The sequence below is a fragment of the Suncus etruscus genome, chromosome 9 (assembly GCF_024139225.1).
Source record: "Suncus etruscus isolate mSunEtr1 chromosome 9, mSunEtr1.pri.cur, whole genome shotgun sequence".
NCBI lineage: Eukaryota > Metazoa > Chordata > Mammalia > Eulipotyphla > Soricidae > Suncus > Suncus etruscus.
The window spans coordinates 81,452,380-81,474,913 of NC_064856.1; the positions used below are offsets into that span (position 1 = coordinate 81,452,380).

Sequence of the window (22,534 nt, forward strand, 5' to 3'; positions counted from 1 at the left end):
GAAGTATTCTGATCTCATTCAGCTCATATCTAGGTTTTAAAAGGTAGTAAAATGATACTAAAATATTATTTTTATCTAAAGACATTTTTTATTAGTGATAATATTGCAATTTATCAGTCAAGAGAAAAGTGTGAGATGGGAAAGAGGAGACATGGAGAAGAGAGACAAAAACAATGAGAGAATAAGAAGAGAACAATAATAAAATTGAAATAATTAAGTGGTAGATGGCAATCGGTTCAAACTAAAGGAGAGGAGAATTTTCTTGTTTTATCTATTTCATTAACTTAGTTTTATTCAACATTTAATCTCATACTTTTAGTGATAATACATAGAAAAACAAGAAAAATCAGAGATTAACTGTTATGGAACAAACTGATCATAAATGGAATACTTGCTTCATAATATATACTACATAACACAAAACACATACAAAATATATATACAAATGTTATATATAACATTGCTTCTCTGACAATAACTCTAAGATAATCCACAATCTTGCTATTAAAAAGTTATGTAGGGGCTGGAGTGGTGACTCAAGCAGTAGGGTATCTGCCTTACATGCACTAGCCTGGGATGGACTTGGGTTTGATCCCCATTGTCTCACATGGTTCCCCAAGCCAGGAGTGCATACCCAGGAATAACCCTTAAGCATCACTAGGTGTGGTCAAACAAAACAAAACAAAAGATATGTATTTAGAGAAGACATTTTAATATATTTATTTTGTATCTTGTGCCATAAATTTCTCTTAATACTTCAATACATGAATATATATATTTAGTTTTATATATTTAAATTATACCCAATAGTGACAGTTTGATTAATAATAAAGCTATCCTAATTATAAACCTGTCTGGTGCAAATTTTGAAAAGATGGGCCATATTTTAAACATTTCAGTCTTGTTAAGACACACTTTGAGGAGCCAGAGTGGTGGTTCTGCGGTAGGGCATTTGCCGTGCAAATGGCTGACCCAGAACAGACCTCAGTTCGATCCAGTGTCCCATAAGGTCCACCAAGCCAGGAGGGATTTCTGAGCATCAATGGGTATGGTCTCCCCAAAAAATAAATAAATAAAAGACACACTTTGGAATCAATTCAAAATTTTAATTGCTTAACTTTCTAAAATAGGGGGAAACCGCTGAACTCTGCTGGAACTCAGATGCCAGCACCCCTATCTGCCTGTCTTCTGTGTTGTGCTGCATTCTCGGCCTAATTTTATCCTGTGTGGCTCATCTGCAGACAGCTAGCCTTCACTGGAGGTGAGTTTACATGCCCAGAAAGGGGAAGCCGCTGAACTCTGCTGGAACTCAGATGCCAGCACCCCTATCTGCCTGTCTTCTGTGCTGTGCTGCATTCTCGGCCTGATTTCATCCTGTGTGTGGCTCATCTGTGGATGGCTAGCCTTCCCTGGAGGTGACTTTACATGCCCAGAAAGGGAGGAGCCAGAGGAGTGCAGCCACTCCGCTTCACTTTGCAGTTGTGCACTTGATTTAGCCAATGAATACAACCACAACACATAGAAAAACCCACAATACAAGTGTGACAATGGGGAAACAACGCAGGCCAGCACCAGACATAGAGAATGAAAACGACAACTCAGATGACCAGAACATGGCCAACTGACTAGTCAGTCTCTCAGATAAGGAGTTTAGAGTCAAAATATGGAAGATGTTCAAAGAACTCAAAGAAAGTATAGAAGGGAACACTAACAAGAACCAAGAGAATAAGAAGATAGAAATGAGAAAACTCCAAACTGAAATTTCAGATCAAATAACAGGTCTGAAAAACTCAGTAGATGAATTGAAGAAAAACATGAATGAGCTTTCCCACGGGTTAACAGCAGCTGAGGATAGAATTAGTACACTGGAAGATGAGATGAATAACAACTCCATACAGCAGAAGAGATTGGAAAAAAGCCTTAAAGCAAATGATCAAACAATGGAAAAATTACTAAAAGAATGGGAACAGATGAAAATAGAGGTCTATGATAAGTTCAACAGAAACAACTTAAGCTATATTCATCGCAGCACTATTTACCATAGCAAGACTCTGAAAACAACCAAGATACCCTTCAGCAGATGAATGGCTAAAGAAACTGTGGTACATACACACAATGGAATATTATGCAGGTGTCAGGAGAGATGAAGTCATGAAATTTTCCTATACATGGATGTACATGGAATCTATTATGCTGAGTGAAATAAGTCAGAGAAAGAGAGAGAAATGCAGAATGGTCTCACTCATCTTTGGGTTTTAAGAAAAATGAAAGATATTCTTGCAATAATAATTTTCAGACACAAAAAAGAGAAGGGCTGGAAGTTACAGCTCACCTCATGAAGCTCACCACAAACAGGGATGAGTTTAGAGAAATAACTATATTTCGACCTATCCTAATAATGAGAATGTACGAAGGAAATAGAAAGCCTGTCTAGATTACAGGCGGGGGTTGGGTGGGGAGCAGGGAGACTTGGGACATTGGTGATGGGAATGTTGCACTGGTGATGGGTGGCGTTCTTTACATAACTGAAACCTGAACAACAAAATCATGTATGTAATCAAGGTGTTTAAATAAAAAATATATTAAAAAACTTTCTAAAATAAAAAGATTTCCTTTTGGGTTTCTATCTATCTATCTATCTATCTATCTATCTATCTATCTATCTATCTATCTATCTATCTATCTATCTATCTATCATCTACCTACTACAAGGCTCTATTTCTCCTTGACTGTCTTAGAGCTCAGAAAGGACTTTGAAGTTTTAAGTACCTTATTTTCACCAACCATCTTAAATAATTCTCCCTTAATTCATGTTGATAACTTTCACTAATATTCTTCCTACTTCAGTTTTAAGTTACTTTTATCTAAAAAATAAGTATAACTGGTTTTACTGCTCTTTATGAGCTATTACATAAGTCAATTTGTGTTTTTTCTTTTTGGGGGGGGCACACTCAGTGACGCTAAGGGGTTACTCCTGGCTGTGCTCTCAGAAATTGCTCATGGCTTGGGGGACCATATGAGACAACGAGGGATCGAACTGCTGTCCCTCCTATGCTAGCTCTGGCAGGGCATATGCCTTACCACTCTGCACCACTGCTCTGGCCCAAATTTGTGTTTTTTCAATCAGTATTCCATCTTTACATTCCTGTAACTGATGTCACTAAAGCTATAGTTAGAATATGTTTCTGTGATTATCAGCAAAGTTTAAAATTGTATTATTAGGAAAATAATTAGAAAATAAATTATTAGGAATACATATTATTATATGTAATCAATAATATGTGATTAGGAAATATTTATTAGGAATAATTAGGAAAACATTTTTCTCTAAAGTGTTTTATTGAAACTCAAGTATAACATTTGTTTCTTCACTTTTACCTCAGTTATTTTTAATTGTATTTAAACATTGTGGATTACAAAATTTCTGTAATACAGTTATTTTAGGAATTAAATGTCCCAATACAGTCCTCCACCCATATGACTTTCCTTCCATCATTATTTTCAATTTTCCACCCGCCCCAAGTCTGCCCCTTAGCAAGTACAAAATGATTAATTTTACTTTGATTGGTACAACAAATGGCTAATGGAATTACTTAAAAGTACTTCATTATAAGAAAATTTGTAAAAATTGTTATATCTCACAACGAAATCATTAATGTAATTGTCTGAGAATTTGCTAATCTGTTTGTTGCTAGTTAAACGTCTGTATCACTTTTGTTTATTGAGTTTAGTTTAAGTTTATATGCTACATTTCCATCTAATTTGTGGTACTTCTAAAGAGCTGTCAATATTGTGGAATTTGAAGCTGTTGCATGGGCGCTGTGGTTGTGGCTGCTGGGGCTGTCAGTAGTACACTCGCTAAATTTTAAGACCAAAAATCAAAGTTTAACATTTCTGTAGAAATTAAACTGAAAGCATGAAGATGATTGGTTAGCATGGTCTGCATGGTGTCAGCTGTGGGATGTGGAGTGCACCTACTGAGGTTTTTGACAGGGTATGGACTGGCCTGCCCTCATGTGGAGTGCACCTATGAGTGCCCACCTGTAAACTAGAGTGCATATAAGTTTTAGCAACAAAGCTTACTTTTCTTCCGAGATTAGAGATGAGGCTGTGTAGTTGGCTGCTGCTGAGGTATGTGGATGTGGTTGCTGGGGCTTCCTACAGAGGGGCAGGCTTTTATTATTCACTCAAAAGTGACATTTAGACAAGTATTTACAAGTAAACATATTACTGAGTCATGCCCAAATTTCATAAATTAATTAAATCTTAAAAATTATAAGAATAAATAAACTAAAGAATTTCTTGATAATGTACTTTTTCTTACATTGCTCTCTAAAGTCAAAAAGCAAAATAGCAGTGGGAATTTTACTTATACTCAACCTCTCATCTAAGAACATGTAATCTGTAAGAGTGACTATTATCCCAATTTTATCACTGAGACATAGAATTACAGAGATTGAACTGCAGTGAACTCAAGAGGTTATCTAATCAAGCTTCTATCTCCAAAAATGCCTGCATTTTAACAATTCAAAAGATATGTCCATCTCTATTTTTCAAAATCTCCAGGGAGGATGTTATAACTTGTCGCAACAATTTGCTCTGTATGTAATATCCCTTGTTTTACTCATAATCAAAACCTGCAAATATAAAGGAAATAAAATCTGGTTTTTCAGCTCTTTAGAAAAATTTCTTACATATTTTTGATTATAGAAAAACCAAAAAACAAGTAAATAAATAGATTATTTCAATAACAAAATTGTCCATACTCTAGTCTTCTACTTATCTGTTTAAGCAATAATTATTTAAAAATAGACTTTCAAAAGGTAACAATAGGAAATATTTAACTAAGCTTATGAGTACTGGGCATTGTCTCCAAAATAAACCATTATGAATTTGCACATCATTTCTATAAGCCAGATACTATTGCTATATCCATTTTTCTTATTATAGAAATATTTAGGCTGAGGGAAGATAAATATTTCTCAGCCTCATATATAGTGAATGACAAAGGCAGGATTAAAATCTAGATTGCTTGGCTCTATCTTACTGTCTCTCTAAAACATACTTAATAAATTTTGTTTAATAAAAAGTAAACATATAATAAATAAAAATCATGCTATTATCATGTTCTTTAAGATTGAAAACTTTCTGAAAAAAGGGTATATTAAATTCCCATTAAATCTTTGATATTTAAAGATGATCTAAAATGTATAAGAATCTTCTAAAAGTATGCATTTTATGGGGTCTGAATTAAGACCCAGGATTCAGCTATGAATTGCTAGAAAGGCACATCAATGGCCACCGTCTCAGTGCTTGGGGTATAGCCAAGTTAGTGTTCTTTCCAGTTGCTAAATTTTGTCCTTTAAAGCTTTCTTGATTCTTATTGGGCTCATTGAGATTTTATTTTTTTTAATTGTGAATTAAAATTTAATTATGTATAATGGAGCTAGAGATATAAAGTACAGGAGATAGGGTGTTTGCCTTGCATGCAGCCAAACCCCATAAGCTCTGCCAGATGTGGACCAACTCCATCTGTACTCAGTATATACTTAAAAACTGAACCTTATTTATTTAGTGGTTTTCTTACTCTTTTAAGGTATAGAAATGTTTGTAGGTCTGGTTACTACTATAATTGAAAAGGAAGAGTTGGGATTCAAAGCTCTTAGTTTGATTGGTTTTACTATAGATATCTGACAAAATAATGTAACCAAATGAGATTTTTTTCCACAAAAACTTTTAACAGAACTTTTAACAGGTAAATAATTTTTGTAATATGGTTTTACTAACACAGTCGATTTTGTTAGTACAAGAAAGTTTGAAATTCTGTGTTCCATAGAATGCCTTAATATAATTTATTAATAGACACATATTTAGAAAAAAAAATGTCTGTTACAAAATTTTGAGATTTAATTTATAGTTCAATACCTAATCCAAACTTACCTTTTTCATAGTTTCCTTTCCCACTGCGATCTCATGCCCATCCTGCCCCATGCCATTTTTGAAGAACAAAATTCGGATAGAGGGTTTCTCAGTAAGTTTCTTCATTCTTACAGAAAGCATAGGCTTGGTTTTCTGTCTTTTGACATTAGTAGGAAGCATCAGTCCATTCATTGTCCAAGTTACTTTCTTCATTACTAACAGATGGTCTAGAAGATAATTTTTTAAGTCAACTCAATAGTTGGCTTCAAAATTAAAAATGGACACATCATACTTCCCCTCCCCCCAATTACCTATATCGCATACTCTGGCCAGTATCCATTTAGATGCTGGTTTTCTGAAATGCTACCACCAGCTTCCCACTAACCGTGACATAAGCTGTAGCAAGCTGTCTGCTCTGATAGCCTGCATAAATCATCATTTCTGAAGGGAACAGATGTTCAGGGTATGAAAGAGTAATACCACAATTTAGTCCTAATTAAAATTCACCTTAGCATGCCTCTGTTACTGATCATATGCACTGGGATGAAATGGCCTATTGAAAGGGCCCAAGGTCCTTTGCTTACTACAAAAAACCACAGACTTTTAACTTTTATATTCTCTAGGGTTGGGAAAATATTTTTCCTCTTTAATATGATTTATTGTCCAGTGACTTTAAAGATTATGACATTCAAGCAGTAACCTTACACATAATTCTCTATGACTAGAATGAAGGTATCTCTAAGGACAACTCTGGGGACAGACTCCAGCTATTGGACTAAAAATGAAAGCCAGTTTTTTTTGACTTGTACAAAGTTTTGACTTACACAAAGTTTTCTTTGACTTTTGGAAAGATGTATGAAGAAAAGTCGATTTTCAAAACTAGTATTTAGAGGAACACAACTAAATTCTATTAATGACTTTTAAAATATACTGGTAAGAATAAAAGTATAGAAACTGTAGTCTAAGTTGCAGTCAGCATTCCTCTTTTTTGAAAAGGCATAATTTCATAAATAAAACATTTGTGCCTGTTATCTAATTTAGCACTTAATATATATTAATAATCTATATTTTAGAATATATTCTTTTCATGAAAGTTACAAAAATGCAATGATTCTTACTCATCTGCTATCTATTTTAATGAGAAAAGAAAGACTTAATTTGCATATAGTGTAAAGAGCTGCATGTACTTGTTTCATCAACTTTCCAAATAATCTTTCTCAGTATCTGTTATATGGAAAGAAGCATGACCTCTTTGACCTAGAATGGAATTTTACATAAAATTTGTTAATGTAGATATAAAGCATAAGCCACTGATTTGTAAATAGCCTTTAAGTCCCAGAATGACTATGTCGAATGCTTAAAAATTATTTCTTGCTTGCTTGAGTACACACATATCCTCATGTGTGTATATATATACAGATATATATATATACAGTGCGAATAAATATGAGCAAAAGTTTTAAGATAAATTAAGACTACATTATAGATATGATAATCTTCATTCAAAAAGTTTTCAAAAAAAGTAAAATTTTTGCAGAATTTACTACATTGCAATTTTGCAATTTGAAAGCAATAGGAATTAGAATGTGAAAACTTATCTCTAAGATAATGAGTTCATATATATGCAAAAATTGGAAGAGAGTTAAAAAATAGTACATTGGTTAAGTTGCTTGTATTGCACACAACTGACCCCAGTATGATCCTCAACACCACATATGATCCCCTAACCACCACCAGCAATAATCTTTGAGCACAGAGAAAGAAGTAAATGATGATCATAACTAAATGTAACCTCAGTTCCCCTTACCCTCAATAAATAAAGTGAAAAAAAAGGCTAAAATAAAAACACCAATCTACTGATATCAGCTTTATTTGCAATAGTCTACAGATGGAAATCCAGTGTCTAGCACCACATGAACAGTTAAGCAAATGGTGATGAAATTTTATTTTGCAATATAAAGAAACAAGCTACTGATGTGGATGAAATTTAAAATCTTATGCTAAATGGGGCAGAGTGATAGTGCAGTAGGTCAGGTGCTTGCCTTTCATGCAGCCAACCGCCCAGCCTCCCATATGGAGCCTCAAGCACTGCCTGGACTGAATCCTAAGTGCAGCGCCTGGAGTAAGCTCTGAACACTTCTAGGTATGGCTACAAAATAACAACAAACACAACTAAAATGTATTATGCTATATGAAAGAAGCCACAGGTAGATATTAATTGCATTACTTTTTATATTTTATTATATATTATATTTGTTTATTTATAATAGTCATATATAATATATTATTAAAATTATATATTATTTATAATAATTAGTATATTAGGTAATTTTATTTACATAAGAATTTTTTCAAGGAAATTCACAGAAATGATGCAGACTGATGGTTGCTACGTGCTGAAAGGAAAGGGAAATGAGGAGAAATGAAATGGGTAAGGAGTTTTTAACTTTAAAATGATGGAATTGATTTGAAAATAAGTAGAGGTGATTTTGCACAATAATGTATATATACTAAAGTCTGAAAACTATTCACTTTATAAAGATTAATTTGGGGCAACAGAGATAGTACAAGGGTTGAGACAATAGCTTTCCATATGAATACGCTGATTTGAATCTCCTGCACCACATCTCGTACCTAAGCACTGCCAGGTGTCAGTCCTGAAAATAGAGCTAGGATATGCCCCTGGGTACCATAGAATGAGATTTAACACCCCATTCAAAAGATTAACCAGGGGCCTGAGCAGTGACGCTAGAGGTAAGGCATCTGCCTTGCAAGCACTAGCCTAGGACAGACTGCGGTTTGATTCCCCGGCGTCCCATATGGTCTCTCCAAGCCAGGAGCGATTTCTGAGCACATAGCCAGGAGTAACCCCTGAGCATCAACTGGTGTGGCCCAAAAACAAAACAAAACAAAACAAAACAAAAGAGATTATCCATATGTATATATCACAATAAATAAAGAATGGGAAGAAGAGGAAAAAGAGAGGACTTAATATCTTAAGTATTGTTAAGTATGATTTTGAAAAAAATATAGACAGCATCTCTATTTTACAAATCTTACTAAATTCTTGAAGCTTGATAAACTTATATACTCAGTGTGAGCCTCCCTACATCCAGAAGGTATAAAGGATATAAATTGTACTTTCAATCTCTATCTAAAGCTCAGCTTTGTGACCATAGATAAATAATTCATTTTCCTGAATCTAATTATTTCTTCTTTACAAAATACAGGGTGAATACCGCTACCCTCCACCTCCCTGATGAGGATTACATAAGTGTTATCTATTAAAACACATCACACTAAAGTTACTCCACACATTTTGGCTTCTTCCCCTATGTTCCTGATATCATATGTGTATTGTAGGGCACCACAGGATAATAATAAATCCACGCAGTATAATAATAAAATATGTTTCATTTATTTGAGCAAAGTGACTTCAGGAAAGCGGGCATTTAGATGAGATAAAATTAAAAATTGTAAAAGAAAATGAGATGACTCAGAGATAACTTCAATATTCATCTACTTTCATTAAGGACAGAGGGAGGCAGTATCACAAGTAACTGTATATGGAAAACCCAAACCGAACAAGACCAAGCTTCCTAAGATAAAGAGCAAGCCACTGTGATTACAGAATCAGGATTAGAGTGTTGGCGGGGGGGCATGGGCAGGGAGCAGTGGGTAAAGGGTAAAAATAAAATTTTAAGGAAGTGCAATGGAAAACCACCTGGCATTCTGTCCAGAGGAGCTTCACTGGCACCTTAGTCTCAGCTCTGGTTTTGATTGTATCTTCTCTGTATATGACTCATTAATTCTCATAAGAACATAAATATTATTTATATAATATGCAAATATAGGTTCATGTAATCTCAACTGTATAATAGATATTTTCTTTATCCTCATGTACAGGTGAGAGAACAATGACACAAAATATAAAATTACTTTCCTAAGACCTTGCAGCTAATAGTAGTAAATTTGGTTCTGGAAACTATGCTTTTACCACTGCACTGTTCAGCCTTCCATATAGTTTCTGCTCTAATGTAAAATTTGTTATTTCTAAAATACAATTTCCAATCTCTGAAAAACAGACATGTCCTTTATTTATTTTTTTATTTATTGGTATTTGGTCTACATCCTGTGACATTCAGGGGTTACTCCTGGCTATGTGCTCAGAAATCACTCCTGGCTTGGGGGACCATATGGGACACCAAGGATTGAATCACAGTCTGCCCTAGGTCAGACCCTGTCCTAGGTCTGTCCCTACTGCTGCACCACCTCTCTGGCCTGATCCTTCATCTTTTTTTTATTTAATTTTTTTCTTCACTTTTAAAATTATTTAGTCTCAGGGACTGGAGAGATAGCTTGAAGGTAGGGCGTTTGTCTTGCATGCAGAAGGATGGTGGTTCGAATCCTGGCATCCCATATGGTCCCCTGAGCCTTCCAGGGGTGATTTCTGAGCTTAGAGCCAGGAGTAATCCCAGAGTGCTGCTGGGTGTGATCCAAAAACCAAAATAAATAAGTAAGTAATAAAATAAAATTATTTAGTTTCAAAGAAATCTTCAACTTTTCCTCCAATTCATTTCCTGGAGCCAACTGTTTATTTTTTGAATGATTCTTTTTGGGCATACATTCATCAATGCACCAGGAAAATCATTGTAAACATGAGAAAATAACATGTGCAGATCACAAGCACCTAAAGGAGACAGTCAAAGGTTCTCTAAGAATGGCATCATGAAGAGAGGTCTTCATAAATTAGTCATAACACTTAGAAGGTATGAGCACTCCTAGAAGAATAAAAATCTAGCACAGAATCTTTGAGAGTTAGCTTGGCATGTTGGAGAAAGAAAAGTAAAATATGCTGGACTAATGTGCTAATGTGTATGGATAAAGACAGACCAAATTGTACAGAAAAAAAAAAAAATGAAAGGGTTTGAATTATATTCTAGACCTACCAGGAGCCTTTTAGATTCTCAGCACAACACTGTTTAAATACTAGTGGAGTGTAGTATAAACCCTGGGGATATTCAGTCTAGCTTACTTTTATCAACATGACCACATTCAGAGCCTTTCTGCTTTGATTTCCTGTTGCTAAAACCTACTTACCAGATAGATCCCTAAGACTTAAATTTACTTGACTTAAAGGAGCCAGCCATGTTGCCCCAAAATGCCTATGAAGTGATGACCACATGATTTTTATCCTAGGAACAGCCCACAGCCAATACACACCAGCCTGGGGATAGATTTGAGCTAAAGATAAGACTTGGTCAAGCTGGTTCTTCCACTTTATGAGGCTTTTTTTCTCACATCTCTACAAGTTTCATATCAGATAATACCTTCACTTATCTCCTTGTACAAAATCTCAATCTCAGGCCCTTCATTTAAAGACCCTGTCCTGAAACAATAAATGAAATAAAAATAAATGAAATAAAATAATAAAAATAAATGAAATAAAAGAGTTACTTCACAGTAACTCTTTACAGTGTCACTCATTTCCATTCCATCAGAGTTCTTTTCTCCATGCTCTCTCAGCCTTCTGTCATGTGACTCCTTGCTATGGAAGCTTCTCCTCCTGATATCTGACATTCTATATACTCCAGTTACAGCAGAATTTTCCTACAACATCAATTTTATTGTCTTAAAATAAAAGTCTTAGAGCTAGCTTGCCAAGCTTTCTTCTGTTTAGTCAGTTACTTTGTCTGTGATGTAGTCAACAAATATTTATTGGGCCATGCTGTGCAAGACATTATACAAGGTAAATGAAAAAGACAGGAACTGTATGTCCCTGAAACATTAAATCCAACAAGAGTTTGCCAGCAATTTGACACCAGCTCAAATTCCTAGTATTTTAATTTAAATCACTATTCAACCCTTGAATATAAAAACTTTATTTTGTGTGTTTGGTGCCAGAGAACAAACCCAGTTTCACACGTACATGACAACTGCTAGTATCACCAAGCTATATTCCTAGGGCCTCCAACTTCATTCTCCCATCCTTCAGAAGGGTCCAGTTTAATATCTTCCCTTATTGACCTATCAATCATTAACTTGTCCCTCTCCTAATCCTTAGAGAAAATGTAACCTGTACCTGAGAACTTGACATGTAGCAAGAACTGTATTAAATGCCAAGGAAAGGACATATATCACTTGAGATTATTAGTGTTCTATATATAAATATTCTGCATGTGCTTCCATACTTAAACTTTAGTAGGTAAGAAATAAGACCAGAGAGATTATACAGGGGTTAAGCTGCTTATCTTGTACTCAGGCCAACACAGTTCAATCTCAAGTACTTCCAAGACTGATCCCAGAGCACACAGACAGGAGTCATCTCTGAGCACCACTATATGGCCCAATACTCTCTCTCCCAGAAAAAGAAGTATATACATGCCTATATTTCTAATTACTTTGTTATATATAATAGTCAAGTTGACTGTATATGGAATAGTTATTAAATTTAATTCTTTTGGCATCATTTAAATGTTCTATTGATATAAACTTAATTTTATGCCAATTATATAACATACCAGTTATGTAAAATAGCTCCTGCATACCTACTAACTTAATTCCCTATTGCACCCAGTATAAACTCAATATGACTGAGATACCATCCTCATACTCAAAATATTTTTTAGATCTGTACATCTATTGGAAAAATCTCACTGAGGAAAATTAAGTCTTGCATCTTCTTTTTTAAACAAGTACTTTTTTTTTTACAAGTATTGTTTTAGTGTAGTTTTATAAAACAAGAGTCATTAAAACAGTATGGTATTGGAATAAAGACAGGCCCCATGACCAATAGAATAGACTTAAATATCCTGAGATTGACTCTGAAGTGTTTCATTTTTTTATAAAGAGGCAAGAAATGCAAAGTAGAGTAAAAAAAAATCTGCATCAAATTGGGAAAACTGGTCAGTTACATGCCAAAAAGTGAACTCAGATATCCTTTTAACACCATGCACAAAAATCTAATCAAACTCAATTAAATAAACCTTCATATCACACTTAAAACCATAAATACATAGAGTAAAACATAGGTAGATACATCATGGCATTGAAACTAAAGACATCTTCAAAGATGAAATACCACTGACCAAGTAAGTGGAAGCAAAGATAAACAAATGGGACCACATTAAACTAAGAAGCTTCTGCATCTCAAAATAAATGACTAGTATACCAAAACTACCCACAGAGTAGGAGAAATTTATTGTTTATCTACTATCCATATAATAAGGGGTTAATATATAAGATTATAAATTATATCTGGCACCTGTAGAGCTTAGCAAGAAAAACTCTTCCTCCATTCATAAAAGTGAAAAAGAAATATATAGACATTCCTCAAAGAAGAAATACAGATGGCCAAAAGTCACATGGAAAAATGCTCCATATTCTTTGAGGGGGATTTGGGGTCACATCTGGAGGCACTCAGGGCTTACTCCTGGCTCTGTGCAAAGAAATTGCTCCTAAGAGTATCTTTTCAGGAGTAGCCCCTGAATGCCACAAGGTGTAACCCAAAATCCTCCCTCCCAAAAAAAAATAAAAAAATAAAAAAAAATAAAAAGCTCCTGGCATGCTCATGGACCATATGAGTTGACGACTGATCCTGCTCCATCCAAGGTTGGCCACAACAGCAACGCAAATGCCCTTTTTCTGTACCCCATGCTTCACATTCTTAATCATCAAGAAGATGCAAATCAAAACAACAATGAGATATAACCTGACACCAAAGGGTTTGGCACACATCCGCAAAGAACAAAAATAACCAGTGCTGATGCAGATGAGGGGAAAAGGGGAGTCTCATTCACTGCTGGTGGAAATGTTGATTTGTCCTACCTTTCTGGAAAAACAATATGGATATTCTTTAACAACAACAAATAACAAAAACCTAGAAAATGAGCTTCCATATGACCAAGAAATACCACTGCAAAGAATATATCCCAGGAGCCCAAAAAACACAATGCAGAAAGCCTTCTGCATTTCTATCTTCATTGAAGCACTACTCACTATTGTGATAATCTGGAAACAACCCAAGGAATATATTCCAGGAGTCCAAAAATCACAATGCAGAAAGCCTTCTGCATTTCTATCTTCATTGAAGCACTACTCACTATTAACCCAAATACTCAAGAACAAATGAGTGAATAAGGAAACAGTGATATATCTCCACAATGGAATACTACACAGATGTTAGGAAGAATGAAGCAATAAAATTTGCTTATATAGGAAGGGATATGAAGAGAGTTATGCTAAGCCTAGTGAGTCAGAGGGAGAAGGATAGAATAGAATGATCACACTCATTTGTGAAATATAAAAAAAGTATGATAATAGTACCTAGAGACAATAGAGATGAGTGCTAAGAGGAACAGTCTATTTTAGGAAGCTTGCCACAAATAGTCAGGAGAACATGTAGGGCAAAGAAGAGACTATTATGACAATGATAGTGGAAATGATCATTCTAGAAAAGAATGGAGTGCTGAAAGGAGATAAAGGAATATTCATGATACCCCTTCATTAACAATATTGCAAAGAACAGTGTCTGAAAGAAAAGAAAAAAGATATATATATATATACACATTGATATATTGTGAGAGAGTAAAGAATACTGTCTACCACAGATGTAGGCAGAAAGAGGGCAAAGGGGAAGGCAGGAGGGAAATTAGGGACATTGGTGGTCGGAAAGTGCATTGGAGAAAGATGTTGTACATTGTATGACTGAAACCCAGTCATGAACAACTTTGTAACTGTGAAAAAATAACTGTATTATGAACAATATTGTAAACTATTATGTTTAAATAAAGCAACAAAAAATTAAAAATAAAATATCATCGACCAAAATTCTACTGCTATTGAGGCAAAATTCAAGAAAACAAATGAAACAAAGTTATTAGAACAAGCAAAGATCAACTCTGGGACAGCAATTCTCAAAATGTTGGTCATTGGCCAACATATTCAGATACAAGACCCATATAGCCAAAGGCTCACATATTCAAGACAACGCATAGAGTCCTCCCATTTAACAACATAAAGTGATTTTTCTCCACATCAGAGCTCAAAAGATAAATACCTTGAATGTGGGGAAATGTAGTTAAAGAACTAATAGGGTAAGCATTATTGCATTCAGAGACTAGAAAGAAAAGAGAAATTAACTTTTAAGGAATGAGGATAACATCTGAGCCACACGTGATGGTGCTCAGGAGTGACTCTTGGCTCTGTGCTTAGAGTTACTGTTGGTGATACTCAGGGGACTAAACTGAAGTCATCCACATGTAAACCTAGCACCTAAAGTTTTCACTATCTTTCCAATCTCAGAAAGTGACTCTTACTTGCAGGACATAGAATCTGAAGATGCCCAGCATGAAAGCTTTTGGCCCCATTTGGATTAATTTTAGAGTCTGGGAATGAGTAATACAAGGAGGAAACAAATGGTAAGAAGGTTGTAGGGTGTGTAGGGCAGGGAACAAGTTGGAGTGTGACAAGAATGCTGCTGTTCTCTTAACTCTGACTTCTAGGAAAAAGTCCTTGCTACCAACAGGAACTGAGCCCTACATTTGTCTTTTATTAATTTTCTCTCAAAAACCCTGTATTCCCTCCAAAGTCTGAGGCTTTTAATTAGCACTGAAAGAATGAAAAACTGCCTGCTTTTCCCCATCTTCCAAACAAACTAGGTTTAGAAAAGGACGTCAAGTCCCATAACCTAAAGCAGTGGACTCAGCAGTGGCCCCGAAACTATCCTAAAGATGACACCTTTTTCTCCTTCTGACTATCAATAATAGTTATAAGCACCAACTCTATACAAGATGCTATGAGAAATACAAAGAGAGTGATAAATAAGGAAAGTACCATCCCCCACGTAAGTCCAAACAATTGAGTGGGGAAGAATGGAGAAGAAAGAGCAGTTCTAAGAGAATGTGGGAAGACTGGAAATCTCAGATCTAGAGGTTCCTGGGATAATCTTTTATCCCATCACTCTACTTCTAACCATTGTCTGGCTTCAGACAAACATTAGCATAACCATTAGCCTCGCAATGTAATTATTCTTGGGCTGGCTAACTCTGGCTTCATGCCAGAACTTTCACAAATCTACATATGAATTTGAAGTAAGGGATTTTGAATATATTCCTACTAAATGGCTCACTCTATTTGCAGTCAAGGAAGCTGCTCTAATGAGGTCTTTTCCCTGCCTTCTCACCACTACCTTGTTAGGATATGGATTATTCACCCTGGTACCTACTTCATTTGGTACTGCATTCATCTATTGAACAATAATTATCGAACAGCTATTAAGTGGCAGGCCAAATGGTAGAAAATGATGGTGAACAAGATAACTGTGATATTTGCCTAAGGGAAATTGATCTGGGGGGGCAGATCACAAATAATTACAAATCTGATGATTGCAAAAGTGTGCACTGCGAATGCAATAGGGCATATTCTTACTAGTCGGAAGAACTCCTGAGAGATAGAGTTATACAATACATACATGTATGTAAGAACTTCAGTAGCAGATATTTTGTAGCTCACTTATGAGGGTTCTTGTTTTTTGTTTGTTTGTTTGTTTGGTTGGTTGGTTGGTTGGTGTTTGGGGGGGCATACCCGGTGACACTCAGGGGTTACTCCTGGCTATGTGCTCAGAAATCGTTCCAGGCTTGGGGGATAGATCCGCTGTCCTTCCTAGGCTAGAGCAACGCAGACGCCTTACTACTTTGCATCACTGCTCTGGCCCCATTTAGAGGGTTCTTGAATCTCTACTTCATCATCTGTTCTCAGCAGTGTCTGCCCCTATGCACCTTTTTTTGCCAAAGGGATTCTATTCTTACCTTCTCACCTCATCTATTCCTCAAAACTGGTTAGCCACATCTAGGGTAGGGTTCCAAAACAGTCTTAACCAGACCCTTCCTATTTATCTCCTCAGGCACATCTCTAGAGCTGTATGGGACTAGAAATAGACTTTTGCATCGTTCTTAGACTTACTAGGGAAGTGCTTCTCCAATAGACAATTTCCCAGCATCCCTCACTGTTCCCCTTATTACACTGTAACAGTCAAAGAATGTTGTGACCCAAATATAAGTAATAATTTTGAGAAACCACATTTTAGTTTGTTTTCATTCTTCAATTTTTTTTTTTTTGGGGGGGTTTTTTTTTTTTTTTTGGTTTGGTTTTTGGACCACACCCGGCGATGCTCAGGGGTTACTCCTGGCTGTCTGCTCAGAAATAGCTCCTGGCAGGCACGGGAGATCATATAGGACACCGGGATTCGAACCAACTACGTTAGGTCCTGGATCGGCAGCTTGAAAGGCAAACACCGCTGTGCTATCTCTAAAAAGATCATAAAAGTGCTTTCCTGTTTCTATATTAAAAGTTGTATCTACATATCATTCAGTTCCTCCATCTACTTTTAAAATTCACTTATAAAATTAATCTAAGTGTTCTCTATATTGTAATTATTTTCACTTTCATGTTCCAGGCCAAAGGAATACTCCTTTTGTCACAAGGAAAGATAGAAAACTTGTAATTTCAAGTTCATGAGCTTATTAAGCATTTTATTTTAAGATTTTACTCTCCTGTATTTGGGCAATAAACCTGAAAAGCACATTAATTCTCTATTAAGTAGGTATAGTTAATGGCATTAAAAATAAATAAGCACCTAATTTCTTAGGTGTAGGGTAATTTTATAAAACATAAATTCTCTGACAGTAAGAAAACATGCTGCTATATTCAATTATGTCATCTGCTCAAAACACAATTGCTTCTGTGTTTGGTAAATAGATAAAATCCAGGTCACATTCCTGAGTTCAACTGATTTTCTAGTCATTCACTCCCTTTCTCTAAATACTTTAGTCCTTTGTTGCTGCATGTTCTTAAGTGTCATCATTTATTGCTATAGGCATGATGGCTATATTTAAGTAAAAATGACAGTGGTTGTTATTAGATTTTTTAACTTCGTAATACTAGCCTGACATATCTGAAGTATGTATTCAATTCAAATGTGATTAAAATTACAAACATCCCATCAATTGTGCCAATCAAAATGCCATCATCCTCTCCCTGAACTTTCCTGTGAACTTTCTTGAAATAAGTTCTGGCAGCTAAAAGTAAAGGCTAATCTTGGGTTATAAACATTTTAAAATACAACTTTACTAGCAGAGCAAGACCACTTAGGACTCCAAAGAACTTGATTTTGACCTATACCCTGGAAAAATTCTATATAAAAATTGCAAAATAATAACTCAGGGGCACTAGCTCATATTTCCACTTTGTACTATATAGATAAGTGCTTAAGGGGGAATTTTAATTTGGCTAAATTCATTATGTTATTAAATATAGTAGATATAGTTATAGAAAAGTCAGGAACCACAAAATATTGTAAGAAAGCCTTGAAGTAACATGCTAAGTAAAGGAAAGAGTGGAAAAAGGAGAACAGCAAAAGAACAGGTGGAAGGTTGAAGAGGTAATAATACGAGGATAAAGACATTGTCTTGCATGTAGTACAGAGCTTGGAGTAGTTTCCAAACACTAATGGACATGGCCTCAACACTGCACAAGAACAGGTTGAATATATATATATATATGGGTATGTGTACATATGTACACACATACATATATACATATATACACATGACCCAAATATATATATATGTAGTGAGAGAGAATATTGCTTTGTTTTTTGTTTGGGGGGCCACACCCATCAGTACTCAGGTACAATTTCTGATTCTGTGTTCAAGAATTGGTTGTTTTCAGGAGAACACATATTTTTCCAGAGATTTGACCAATAATAAGCTGCATATAAACCAAGTACTTGCCTTCTTATTCTCTTCCCAACACAATAATTTTAAATATCTATGATGTGACTGGCTTTTAGATATATCATCTCATTTACTCCTAAATGATGCTGTGAGTTGTATAGAGTTGAAATCAAAATGCTTTCTTTGATTACTTTCCTGAACCTGTCAGCTATTCTGAAAGAGAAGCAGGCAGAAGGATAAGATTAACAGCCTTAGAATTTTAATAACATTTAGTTCTAATTTATATTTATAAAATGTTATTCTCTGTATCCTATTGAACTAGGAATTTATAAACTAAAATTTTATATAATGCTTTATTGTTTTTAGTTTGGGGGCCATACCAGGTGGTGTTCAAGGGACCATATGTTGTACTGGAGGTCAAACCTGGGTCAGCAAAGGAAGAACCTTAACCCCTGGGTACCTCTCTGTCCCCTAAATAACATGCCTTTTTTTAAATAAATAAAAACAAGATATTAATAAATAATTCTTTCAGATATTCTATTATATTTTTATTAGAATCATAAAACTTCCAGAACATCCAAAGCCATTCTGATAAGAAGTTGGGAAGTATCACATTTCCCAACTGTAAAGTTAGAGTAATCAAAATGGTTAAAGAATAAAAACAGAGTCTAATAGGATGGAGTGGTGGCGCAAGCAGTAAGGCATCTGTCTTGCCACGCTAGCCTAGAATGGACCACGGTTAGATCCCCTAGCATCCTGTATGGTCCCCCAAGCCAGGAGCGATTTCTGAGCACAGAGCCAGGAGTAACCCCTGAGCGTCACTGGGTGTGGCCCAAAGAACAAAAACAAAACATAACAAAACAAAACAAAACAAAAAACAGTCTAAATCCAATGGGACATAATAGAGAGTACAAAAATAAACTCTTACATTTAAGGATATTTAATATCTGAAAAATGAACTCTGTGCATGATATGGAACAAAGAAAGCCACTCCAACAAATGGTGTTTGGGTTGGGGAGATAGAACAGGGATGAGAGTACTTGCCTTATATCCCAATGATGCCAGTTTGATTCCAGCAACCAAATATGTGAGTGATATGTAGATGTATTAAATTTCAAAGGCTGTTAAAAGTTCACAGACATACAAAGGTAGTGTCTATATGTTTCTGTGTACAATTAAATATTTCATGACCATTTCAAGAAGTCAAGACCCAGATACTGCCAGGGATACTCATGAACACATGCCTGAGAACTCAAGGTATGAACCAAAAAGTGAAAAAGGGAAAAAATCTTGAAAGTTAAAGTCTAAAAGCTGAATTATATATGTACCTTATACCATATACAAAAGCTATGGTACAATGTAGATATGTTCAAGGTGGACTAAAGACCTGGTTTCATAAAATACATTGAGAAAAATACAGGCAATGGAACAAATAAGTAAATGGGACAAGATCATATTAAGTTATTTTATGGCAAAAGAAACTCAGTAAAATTAAAAAGACCTCATATCAGGGATTGGAGGGTTAGCATGGAGGTAAGGCGTTTGCCTTGCATGCAGAAGGATGGTAGTTCGAATCCCGGCATCCCATATGGTCCCCCAGCCTGCCAAGAGCGATTTCTGAGCATAGAGCCAGGAGTAATCCCTGAGTGCTGCCGGGTGTGACCCAAAAAACAAAACAAAAGAAAAAAAAGACCTCATAGCAAATGGAAGAAAATATTTAAATGCATTATATCCAAAAATACAATTGTCCAAGATTTATGAAATACAAAGCTTAACAACAAAACTAATATCAGGTGGTGATAAGAGATGATACATGAACATACATGTGACACCAATAGGGATATAAAAATATTCACCATCTATTATTATATTAAGGAGATGCAAATCAAAATAAGGATATCATCTCAGGTCAATGATTATGACATTTATCAAAGACTAGAGATAACTTATTTTGGTGAGGATGAGGTGAGACAAGGAATCCTTCTTCACTGCTGGTAGTAATTTTGTTTGATCTAGCTGGTATTGTAAACAATATGAACATTTGTACAAGAAGTAAGAAAAGAACTCTCGTGTGACTCAGACATTGTTCTTCTTGGCATCAACCCCTCCACACACAAAAATGTCAATTTAATGATATAAATTCATATTTGTGTTTATTGTGATGCTTAATAAAATAGCCAGAATCTAAAAGAAATCCAAATGTTCAATAATTTAAGAATGAATAAAGAAATTGTGGTGGGGCCAGAGAGATAACATACTGGGAAGGTACTTGCTTTACACAGTCAGTCAAAGTCTAACCTCCTGAACTACATATGATCCCCCCAAGTCCTGCCAGGAGTGATTCTTCAGTTCAGTGACAGGATTAAGCCCTGACCACTTCTGAATATACCCAACACTCCTAAATAGAAGTGAAGTTGTGGAATACATATACAATTCAATACTATGTAACCATAGAAAGATTAAATCGTGCAGCTCATTTATAACTTGGATGGAACAGGAGGTTAAGAACGTAAGTAAAATTAGTCAAAGAAAGAACAAAAGTTTTATGATCTCACTCATTTATATATGTATGCATATATATATGAACATTATATATGAGCATATACATCCATACATACCAAGAAACAAACAACAGAACAGGGCCAAATGATAAAACCTTCGTTCTGTATTACATAACTAAGAATACCAAGTAAGGGTTTTGATAGGGGGAATTGAGAAAGGGGTATTATAAAGTGGATTGGAAGTAACAAGAGGGATATGGCAGAGGGACTTGAGCATTCTGTGATGGTGAGGTATAACTATTACATACATGTGACTTAAAATATAATAATTATTAACTCTTAATTAAGGTCAGATAAGATATTGCAGAACATTTCAGATTTTGAAAATACTAATACTGTGTGTATAACCTAGTGGTGCATTAGTCACATTTAATAATAAGTTCAGTAAGATTTATAGAAGGTAAAAACCCATAATCAGATAGCACAGCGGCGTTTGCCTTGCAAGCAGCCGATCCAGGACCAAAGGTGGTTGGTTCGAATCCCGGTGTCCCATATGGTCCCCCGTGCCTGCCAGGTGCTATTGCTGAGCAGACAGCCAGGAGAAACCCCTGAGCACCGCTGGGTGTGACCCAAAAACAAACAAACAAAAAACCCATAATCAAAGTAATCAATTATTTCAACTAAATAATTGATTATACAAAATAAATTTGATTAAAATGAGTTATAAAGCACTGTCCTTTTGGAGTTTGGGATTGCATACGATATTATAGATTGTAGCTTTAATTCAGGGATTTTGAGAAATATATAACACGCTTAAAGTGTGTTAAGTACATAACAGGAAAGGTTTAATTTTAATTATAGAGGAAGTTCCAAGTTTTCAGGCATACAAGGGTAACATGTGTAGTGTGTGTACAATTAAACATTTCATGAGCATGTCAAGAAGTCAAATATTTCACCATTATTTTCTATTTTGATAGTGGGAGGAGTTCCTGTCACATGGATAGTTTATATTTTCCTATCAAGGACATTGTATAGACTGGTCTATCACCTACATTACAATCTTCATATATATTTATCATATAGTAAGAACACTTTATACTCTGAAACTTTTGAAATAGACAAAATATTTCAAAGTATTTCAAAGACAAAGTATTTGCCTGTAATTTTATCCTGAGGTATAGAAATATAAATAATTGTGCTGTTCTCAGAAGACAATGACATCATATAACACTTTTTCTATAAAATATATTCTAACTCTTGGGCCCGGAGAGATAGCACAGTGGCGTTTGCCTTGCAAGCAGCCAATCCAGGACCAAAGGTGGTTGGTTCGAATCCCGGTGTCCCATATGGTCCCCCGTGCCTGCCAAGAGCTACTTCTGA

The 22,534-nt window shown here is 35.3% G+C and overlaps 1 protein-coding gene across 1 annotated transcript in view; it reads right to left on the reverse strand.

The window, feature by feature from the left end:
* The window catches only part of DCDC1 (doublecortin domain containing 1), a 469,965-nt gene that overhangs the window by 425,217 nt on the left and 22,214 nt on the right, over positions 1-22,534 (reverse strand). Inside the window, exon 6 of the mRNA XM_049780695.1 lies at positions 5,941-6,146. Within this exon, the coding sequence (XP_049636652.1) occupies positions 5,941-6,146 (206 nt within the window). The remainder of the gene's footprint in view (positions 1-5,940; positions 6,147-22,534) is intronic.